The 10,840-nt window shown below is 41.9% G+C and overlaps 1 protein-coding gene across 5 annotated transcripts in view; it reads left to right on the top strand.

Moving 5' to 3' along the window:
* The window catches only part of EVA1C (eva-1 homolog C), a 52,820-nt gene that overhangs the window by 30,785 nt on the left and 11,195 nt on the right, over positions 1 to 10,840 (top strand). For 4 of the 5 annotated variants that reach the window (XM_044441576.1, XM_044441573.1, XM_044441575.1 and 1 more), the window contains one exon: positions 1,778 to 1,930. The exons of the other annotated variant lie outside the window; for it this stretch is intronic. In XM_044441576.1, the coding sequence (XP_044297511.1) occupies positions 1,778 to 1,930 (153 nt within the window). The remainder of the gene's footprint in view (positions 1 to 1,777; positions 1,931 to 10,840) is intronic. 5 annotated transcript variants of the gene reach the window in all.

Raw genomic sequence — 10,840 nt, 5'->3', positions numbered from 1 at the left:
CTCTCTCTCTCTCTCTCTCTCTCTCTCTCTCTCTCTCTCTCTCTCTCACTCACACACAGCATGGCACAGAAAAAGTTTCTTCCACAGGCCTACAGCAGAGATGGCAACAGAAAGAGGGTGGGCTGACAACAGCCTTCCCTAACCAGGGGCCCTAAAGATCTGCTGGACAACAATGTTCATCATCCCCAGGCAATATGACCAACATAATTAATTAAAAAATAATTATGACTACATAATCCAATATACTTGGAGGTACCAGTCTGGGAAGGGCTGATCTATAGCATCCTCACCCTCTGCTTGACTTCAGGTGTTTCACACAAGGCATTTTTGGAACAGGGATCAGCAAATGAGGATGCAGACAAGGTCATCTACATCCAGAGGTCACCAGGACCTCCCCGCTCCCTGCAACCCTAAAAAAGCTGAATCAAAAGGTCTTAATTCCTTTCAGACTGAGTGAAATCTGAATAATATCCTGTATACTGCCAAAAGAATCTGCGTCAATAAGATTTGACATAAAGCTGCAATAGTCTTTATTATAGTTGAGGCCCCATCGGTGCGGGTGTTCAAGGATAGGCTGGACGTCCACATGCTGGGCATGTTGTAAGCGGAGCCAGCTGGTGCCGGAGGTCAGACTAGATGGCCTGGGAGACCCCTTCTGACTCGCTCGGTTTTCTATGTTTCTGTGTTTCTAGTCAGACATCACTGAATCTGCTGCAAGTGATCAGTAGCATCTCTTGCCAGAACTCTTCACTCTACAGTATTTTCACCAGAGATGTGGATAGTATACCGTTTTAATTATGGTAATTTTAATTATGTCTAAATCTTAATTCGTTAAGATTTGGATATGATGAAAATTAATTATAGAGTTTGACTTTATGATCAGAATTCCATTCTAGCCAAATATTTCCCATTCTTTTTTAAAAATGCCCTCACTTGGCATTCATTAATGACTGACTATCTGGCCTAGAATCCTGTTCCCAGTGGTGACCAGCTGGGAGCCTCTGAGAGTCCCACAAAACAGGGCATGAAGGGAGCAGCTGGGCCTCATCTTATCCCTGTCACCTCTTAGTGTCCCCACAGGGTCTGTCCAGGGATGAATACAGATCCCTTTCCTCTGTCTGCATGGTCTTTCCTGCCCCAATGCAGAGTCTTACAGACAAGAAACTTCATGGTGAACTTCACCATATAGATGTGGCCAAAACATAAAGCAATCACTCCTGTGGTTGCAACCATTAGACAAACATGCTGCTTTAGCAAACAGCACATGCATGAGAGCGAAGTGCTGCTGCTACGTGTATCTTTATAATCCGTTGCCCACGAGAGTGGCCAGATGTAGAAAGGCCTCACTATGTAGAAGAGGAAGCTTCAGATGAGCTCCACCTGCTGAAACCGGCTCTCCTGCGCAGCTCATGAAGGAGCCCTACCTTTTCTGCATGGGACCACTCTGGTTCACCTCTGTCAGTGGGAGCAAACTGTGGCTCTCCAGATAACTGCACCCAGGATATTCCCCTCAGCTCGTTACCTGGAGATGCTTGGTGGGCGTCGGGTGGACAAAAAGAGTAGCCACTATTCATATGGCTTGAACTTCTTGATTTCTGCAGCTGATCAATGGACCAGATGCATGGTTAGGACCTTCAGCAGGAATGCAACCACTCCATTGTTCTTAGGTCAGCTCACCCAGGCTAGTTAACAAAGGGCCATGCACTATACCGTTTTCTGTTATTCAGATGTCCAATTCTCCCTCATAAGCTGAGTTGCTTTTTTCTTTCCTTTCTAGCTGAATATAAAACAAGATCAGTGTGTGAAAATGAAGAATTGAAACTCCACTGTAAGGAATCAAAATTCCTTAACATCTATTCTGCCTCATATGGCAGGTCTGCTCAAGAGAAGAACATCTGTTCTACAGAAATTGGCCACCTCCCTCAGTTTGGTAGGTTGAACATATCCCTTAATGGCTTAATTCTCGGTGCTGCAAGATTTTCCTCAGAAAAATCCAAAGCTGATGTGTTATACATCCCAAAAATGTACCCATCTTAGGTTAGACCCACTCTTACTACCATCAGCATGGGAGTTCCTTGCTCTTAGCGGTTTCCCATCACCCCAGAAATGTGAGAATGGAGGAACTATGTAGGATGGTGTGAAATGACATTGGAAGAACCACGGCACTACTCACTCACAAAATCCAGCCTCCATACTGGGCTCTTCCCACATGATCTTATCACTTTGTTCTCTTTCCTCCATTCCTGTGTTATTAAAGGGCATGAGACCTGGACAGAGGAAAGCAGTTTGCAAGTAGTAGCTATGCATCAGTCATTGTGGCATGAGCTTGTTGCCTTTTCTATAGGCCATCCTTCCCTAAGCTGGTTCCTCCAGATGGGTTGGGCTACAATTCTTACCATCCCCAGCTAGCATGGTGAAGCCCTGCTCCAAATTTTAGCTTTGGTAGAAGCCAAATTAGTCTTTCCACTGTAGCTTTGATGAGCTACAGTGCCTTTCCTTGGTGAACATTGTTTACTTAGACTTGCAAAGGGCTTTTATCAAGATCCTTCACTGAAGACACCTGAGCAAACCTAACAGTCATGGGATGAAAGGTGAGGGCCTCTTATGGATTGGTAACTAGTCAAAGAATAGGGAAAAAACAGCAGGAATAAATGGTCAGTTTTTACAATGGAGGGATGGAAACAGAGAGATGCCCAAAGTTCTGGACTGGGGCTAGTGCTTGTTAAGTTTCTCATAAACTATGTGGAGCTGGGCAGGGGAATGAGGCGGCCAAAGGTGGTGGTGAACCCAAGTCATTAAAACAAAAAGGGAGTGCAAAGCACCCTGAAGAGATACATCTAAATGAGGAGAATGGGAATTAAAATGGCAAATGTAGTTCAAGAAAAGCAAGTGTAAAGTGATGTGGACTAGCACAAAAACCCCTAACTGTACCTAGTATATACTGATGGAATATGAACTAGTGGTGACTGATGAAGAAGAAAACTTGGGGCTGTGATGGACAGCTTGACTAGCAGCAGCAGCAGCAGTGTGCAGTTGCTCTGAAAAAGGTGAACTTCATGCTGGGCATAATTAGAAGTGATATCAAAACCAAAGCTGTAGGCATCTGGAGAGGGATGCTGTATTCAGGTGTTTCTATGTACATGCTTGAAGCTTTGAAGTCAGAACAGGAGACCTGGAGGGCCTGATTTTAGAGGAGAAGCTAGATGCAGTGGGCTTTGCAGACAGCTGGAATGGAGAGAACCAATGGGAAACGGTCATCTCTGGATATAAATTGTACAGGAATAACAGGAAAGGGTTACTGCAGAAGGTGTTGCTTTGGACATCAAAAAGAGCATAGAGTCCAGCATAATTTATAATCTAAAAAGCACAGATTTCTCAACAGATGCACTATGGGTGACAACAGCTGGTTTCAAAACTAATTTAGACATAGCAATGTGCTGTCATCCTCCGTCCAGACCAGAATGCTCAGGGTGATCTTGAGATGAAGGATGAAATCAGGAAGACCTCCAACAAAGGCAGTGCTGTAACAATGGGTGACCTCAACTGCCCACACATTGACTGGACAAATGTTACATTCCAGTTATGACAAAGAGGTTATATTTCTCAGATGGATGGTACCTGGATGGTTTTGTATTGTTTTAATAATTAATGTTTTTATAGTAGTTATATATTTATTGTATTTTTGTAGATCTTGTAAGCCGTCCTGAGCACTTGAAGTGATAGGACGGGGTATAAATGTATGTAATAAATAAAAAATAAATAAATAGAACAGTTGGTCATTAAACCAACCTGAATTTAATCCTAAGTGGGGTTTCCCAGGACATAGCATGGAATGTAGATGTTGTTGAATGGATAGTAAACAGTGACCACAGTGCTGTCAGATTTAATATTTAGTTAGCTGGAAGATTGCTGAAGAAGTCCAACACATTTGGTTTGACTTCAAAGGCATGGTAAGGGCAATGAAGGTGGTGAGGGTGGCAAAAAGGCAGTTTTTTCCCACCAACATTACATCTTCTCAGTTTTGTCCAGTGGAGCTGTTCCAAATTGTTCATGGCCTATTATATTCTGGGGTGGAGAAGAAAATTGTGGATCCCTCAGCAGCTCTTTATGATGAGTTTGCATAGCACTTTGAAGATAAAGTCACCTGAAAAAGGACATTACTGAATTGGGATAAATACAAAGAAGGGCAGCTAAAATGATGGAGTTGGAGCAACGGCCCTATAAGGAATGGTTGCAACTGGGATTGTTTAGCTTACAAAAAGGGTGAGTGGGGGAAGACATAACAGGGGTGTTTAAAATTATGCACGGTGTGGAGAAAGTGGAGGAGGAGACATTCTTCTCCCTTTCTATTAATACTAAATCACCCAGGTAGGATCTTCAGGTAAGATGAAAGGAAGGACTTCTTCACGCAGTGCAAAGTTCAACTATGGAATCAGGAAGCAGTGATGGCCACCAAGCTGGATGGCTTTAGAAGCTGGACCAATTCGCAGAGAAGGCAATCCAGTAAGCCTTGCTGGCTGTGCATCGCCTCCATTATCAGAGGCAGTATGCCTGCACTGGCCTGGATGGACTTCTAGTCTGATGCAGCATGGCCTTCTTATGTTCATATGTTCTAACCAGTTTTCCAAGTACCCCTTCTGATTGATTTTGCTGCTCTCCATTTTTGTTTTGTACCAGTGCTTTGCATCTGCTTTAATTGGGCTTAAACTCTTTGTACATAGTTTTAAATTATTTTTTAAAAAGAAATGAGACACAGTGATGTTTTAAAAATCAGATCAATGCAGAGGGCCGCTTGTGATCTAATGCATAGCAGAAGCAGGAATGATTCTCTCAACTTGTGTGTCTCATCTGAAGTTCAAAGATTCACCAGTCTTAGCCTGTTGCCACATCTGAAGCCATCATCTGCTAGGAAAAGCAGCTTAGCCAAAGATCATTCAAAATGTGGTTGGTCCTAAATCAGCATTCTCAGGCACACACCCAAATAGCTTTGTAACAATGAGATCATGTCAGAATTCTCCCAAGAAGATCCTTCCTTGCACTAGAATTCTCCTAAGAAGATCCATGCACTATTATGTAAGTCATTTGTGAGCTTGAGGCATCTCACATAACAAGAAAGGAAATGCTCTAAAACTCACATTAAAACACAATGATCTGGGTTTGTGCATAATAGCACCCGTCTGTTGCTGGGGCTGCACAGGAGAGAGCAGCCTTCTGCTCATTCTACACTTCTTGGCACCCATTTTAAGCAATGCATGGCTTCTTGCTGCATAAAACTCTGGGTTGTTTGTGTAGCAAGTATTTTACTTCCAGCGTTCATGACTATTGGCCATGCTAGCCAGGGCTTCTGGGAGCAAAAGTTCAAAATATCTGGGGATCTGCCTTCTGTGCATTCCTGCATTACAGAAATCAGGGAGCAAAAAAGAGAAGCGCATGTCTGCAGCGGAGTCACAATCCGATGTTTTCAGTTTGATGGGAGAGAGGTAAATTTCTATAAGCAAGTAACCTAACTTATCATTTGAAATTGTTCCTTCTTGGTTTAAAACAGGAGGTTGAAGTTGTATAGTGTTGTGTAAATAACAAGATGGAGTCTGCACAGATTGGTCTCATGAACACAAGGATTCCCTGACTTCTCTCCCTTTTCACACACAGTCTTACTTATGCCTTGAGCAGTCACCCATTTGATCACTTCAATCTGTATGAAGATACAGTGAAATTATTAAGGGCCAGTGTAGTGTGGTGGGTAGAGAATTTGACTGGGACTTCAAAGATCCAGGTTCTAGTCCCGGCTTAACCATGAAGCTCACTGGCTGACTGTGGGCTAAGCACTGTGCCTCAGCCTTACCTGTGTCACAGTGTTCTTGTGAAGAGAAAAGAGAGAGGAGGTAGACCATGTCAGTTTTCTTGAGTTACTTGCAAGAGGAAGAAATGCAATAATTACGAGTATAATTGTTGATTTAATCCAGCCAGCATATCTATTTTTTCAAGCTTTTGACTGAAAATGTATATACCAGAACAGCACTATATATTTTTCCTAAGTTTTAAAATTGTGCATTGATTTAATTGGTGCAGTCTTACTCATATATAGAAGATTGTTTAGTCTAGCAGAATGTTTGCCTACTCAGAAGTAAGCCCAAGTGAATATAAGTTACTGAGGCACTCCCCTAGTGCATAGGTTTGTATTCCTTTTCTTTCTTTTTAAGCCTAGTAGTTTTATTAAACATTAAAAGGAAATATTAGGAATAAGACAGTCATTGATTCTGTGCTGATTGTTGAACTGTCAAGTATGTGTCACCAAAGTCCCCAAGGTAAAGAAAAGCATCTAACTAACCTAATTTCAAGAGAGGAATTCTATTGGTTGTTCCTGGCAGAAGGGAAAACTGGGGACACACGCTTGCACATGGAGAAGTGCTTTTCAAGGACCTCTCTGGACCCCAGCCACAGGCACCTTTAAACCACCAAGCAAAATATCAGGGGCATGATAAACTGATATACCTTTTATTAAGAAAACAGAAAGGAAGGTGTGGAAGATAATGGCAAGCCAGCTAAAGTACTAATATCTTAGGAATGCCAGGTCACTAACTGGGAATGCTCTTGTAAAGAATAAACAGGATACAACTCTTAGTTAAGTATTAACTCCACAGTTAAGCAGGATTCAGGGCTCCAGGCCAGAGCAAAGCTTGTTTATATCTTAATTCCAAGAATGTGGCATAAATGCATATACTCACTGACATTTCAGCCAAGTCAAAGAGCAAAATATACATAAAACTTGCTCAAAACCATGTGTGTTTTAAAGACAACAAAATGCATCTGGGAATTACTTGTGACAGAACTAGTTCTCGGAGTTAGATTAGACACAACAGAGATCCATGATCGGAGTCTATATATCTATATTTTGGTCAAAAAGACAGCATAAAATAGAAGTGTTGCCTGTGCAGGAAATGATGATATGTGAAGTGCCTGAAAGTCCCTGCACCTGCCTAGGTTGGGAAAAATATTACTCCCAGTGCCTGGGCATTGGAGTAAATTGGGATAGAGGATATTCCTTCAAGTAGGCTTCAAGAGAAATTTGTGCCTAGAGCGTGTGAAGCAGCACCAATAATTATACATTGATTTTTCAAGTGAGAGTAGGTGAAATCATATGAGGAAAAGAAATGTATGTCTGGAATGAACAGGGCATTTACTCTTGAAGGTATGGCACAATGCATCACCGAAATGTGAGGGATTAATTTTCCAGTGCCTAATCTCTCTTTTGACATTTGTTCATACCCTGCACAATTATGCACATGCCTGATGATTAGCTGATGACACCTCCTGATTGCCCATGAGCATCTTCCTTCAAATTCCATCCTAAAATTTAGCTACTTGAGTGAAGCAGTGACAAGCATTAACACTCGTCTCTTACCTTCACTTGCTTGTAGTTGCTTGCTGTAGGCTCAGCAGCATAAGCTCCAGGTGGGCAATCAAGTACTTCTGTCTCTTTTTTCTGTTGCAGCCCAGCATTGTCCTAGGTAGCCAACAAAATGCGCCTACTGGCAGGGTGAGCCCAGGTGCTCAAAACATGGTTTTCTCCTTTAGGACTGTGGGGATCACCTGCCAGGTCCATAGAAGGATTGTAAGCCTCAACAATGCTTGACGTGAATGCCTCAGAGAATCAGACAAGTTGGCACAAATCATATTAATGTATTTCAATAAAAGTGATGGAAAAAGCAGGGTAATTAACAATGGGGCTTGGTTAGTTGGACTTAATGATCCACACAAATTACCTCCTGTCTGCTCCAAACTGTATTGCTTGCCAACTGTTCTGAACCTGACTTGGCCAAGGTAGAGAGACATACAGCACTCAGCACACTGTCTCTTCAAACTAATAATTTTCCTTTCAAATTGCCATTGATATATGAGTAGGTACCAGACTTAAAAGGAAATTTATTGGCCAACTGAAACTAAGTACTGTGCCAAGCTGAGTTCACCCCGGAAAAGTCAGTGAAAGTTCTAGATTAACAAATACTTCTAAAACTATAAATTAGCATGAAGCACACTTGAAAAATGGTCATGCAATGGACAGTAACCTGTGAGAAGGTTCATATTCTGGAACATGCTAGTGATGCTGCTAAATGAATGAATGCATTTAATGTATGCATGCACTTTCCCCTTCTAAATAACAGCTGTAGGAAAGGACTGGGAACAATCAAGATCAGGACTGTGGGAGTGAGGTGGGAATTCCCCAGGACCATGATGCCAGTACTCCCTGGAAACCAGAACAGGAAATCCTTCAGAGCGGGGTGGATTTTAACAGGGACTCTGTAAGGGGTGTTAATTTTCAGTCTACAGTATTGATCTCTCTACAGTGCTGATCCTGACACTTCATCCCAGCTCTGTTGTTTAGATTTCTTTGAAAAACCAAACTAGGCATGTTAAACGCAACCATCCATTTCATGTCACATCTTGAGATTTTAAGATGTGTTTCTCCTTAAACCTTTCCTCACATTCATTATGTATCCACATTTCACCTGCTTTTAAAATGTTGGTTGCATTTAGTGACAGTTCAGTTCTGTTCACACTGTACCTCATACTCTGTAAAAGACTTGGAAAGGCAAAGCCATAGCATGGCATTTCATATCTAAGGTTTAGACGATGTAGGATACAATCCCGTGTATGTTTAAACAGAAAAAATCCCTACAGCTCCCGGCATACTGGACCTCTTTTGTTTCAACATATAGTATTGCACCCTTACATACTAGGAGTGATCCGAAATCTTGTGATCAGTCCTGCCTTTGTGGGAACAAACTTCCCAAACCCCTTTGCATGCTGAGAGGAGGCTTTGCTCACAGGAACCTCCTGTGGCATTTCCTACCACTTGGATATCCACAGGAGAGACCCAACCTGAATGGGACAGGCCGCATGTAAAGCATGTGCTTTTTTCAGAGCTAAGTACCAGCCTGCCCAAGGTCACCTGAAGATCATCCACAAAGCTCTTACGCAGGGTGCAGACAGGTTGGAAAGACACATTGCTGACTTGTTTATGCTCATGCATAAAAACATACCATGCAGCAGCATCTCACCTCCTTAGATGGATTGCTTAGCTTTTTCTTTTCAGTAATTTCACACTGAGCTCCTTGTTCACTGCTGCATCGTTGGTGCAGGGGAGAAGAGAAGGCAGCCATGACCGGTGAAGTCATCTGCAGACCTGCCCTCGTAATTGACTAATTAAGGGAACCTCTTTGCTTTGCCAAATGAATGAAGTGCAAGGGAGACTTTCAAGTTTTACTATTGTTAAACATTAGCATAGAGGAAGTAAGAGAATTAGAAAAATAATCAAGCAGAGGCTGGATACTTCCTTTGACTGGGTTTGTCCTTCATGCTAGCAGTTTAAAAGGGAGCATTTCTTTTCAGGATTGTTTGCATTTCTAGTAGAATGGCAAAAGTTGTGTGTGGGATGGCTGCTAATCTTTTGTGAAAGCTTAATATGCAGCCAGCATCACTGAGTTTACTGGAAGTTACTCCCCAGAGGGTCCCATGTTGTGATCCCACACTGGGAAGTTTCTGCAGAGAGTCCTGCAGGAACATGCAATCCATTTTGCCCTGCTAAACAGAAACTCATAGCTTCATAGAGCATTTCTCTCCAGCAACGTTTGCTGGGGAATACAAGATGTCTACAAGTGCTGCTTCCTGGGATATGAGCAAAGCTAAACCAGGTATAAATAGTTTCTCCAAAGAACTATAGCATGCAAGTAGCACAGATATGGACTAGCCAGATGTTCATAGAAAAATAATTTAGTACTATTTATTTATTCCATATGCTTCCTCAAGAAATTCAAAGTTGCCTTCATTGTCCTCTCATTTTATCTCACAAAAACCCTGTGAGGTAGGTTAGGCTGAGAAAGCAAAACTGACCCAGTGAACTCCATGGATGGTTGGAGGTTTCATCATTGGTCTTTTAAGTTCTGGTTGGAAACTTGTATAATAGATTGATTGTATAAAAAGGCAAGTCAGAATTGGGAGGAAATAGAAAGTGAATAAAAGAGAGTTATGTGAAGGAATGACCAATATATTCTGCTGATGTAGCTTTTTTAATTCTCCAGAGCATGAGAATCCTAAGCCCATGGGTACCCTGATTTAATTGTTTTTCCTAGAAAATTTCTGGCTCCAAGACTTAGGATGCTTCCAAACCCAGGATCCCTAACTCTATCAATTAGGAAGCATTGTACAGCTATTCTGTTCTTTTTTACTTAGCAGGTTTTCTTTGGAAGGAAAAGAAGTTGGAAGAAGCCATGGGAAAAAGTGGCTTACAGGTGGAAGGCAACATTGTCTGGATCCCCTGTAAATTTCCGTGATAACGCAGGGCAAAAGTGCAATAAAAGCACTTTTATAAAATTAAAAATAGAGTAAATGCAGTGAAAATAAAACAGTTTTGATTACTATTTCTCTTCGGTTTAGTACATGGTGTAATGGATAGCTCCATCTTTTCCAAGTTCTCCTTGCAGTGTCACAGAGCTTGCTGCAGGGCACAAGTGTAGAACAGCCCTAACTTTGCCACACTTGGCTCTGATTGTTCCAGTGAAAGGAAAGCTTTTGTGCATCACAGAAGAGAAAGTGAGGTTTACCAGTGCTTGAAAATGAGAGGGGCTTTCATCAGGAAAAAGAAGACTTGCCAGTCCCATTAAGCTTTGCACAATTTATGGCTGCTGCAGCAATTCTGAATAATTTGCATGTCAAAACATACCTAAACTGAAGCTAATTAGTACCTTAAACAAATGGCTACTCAAGTCAAAGCTGATTTTTTACAGCTATGTTTTGGCTCTGCTTTGGTGACCTCCTCTCTCAGTTCCAGCTGGACACATGT

This window comes from Varanus komodoensis, unplaced genomic scaffold, assembly GCF_004798865.1.
Source record: "Varanus komodoensis strain SLA01 unplaced genomic scaffold, ASM479886v1 scaffold4, whole genome shotgun sequence".
NCBI lineage: Eukaryota > Metazoa > Chordata > Lepidosauria > Squamata > Varanidae > Varanus > Varanus komodoensis.
This window is presented reverse-complemented; position numbering and strand designations above follow the sequence as displayed.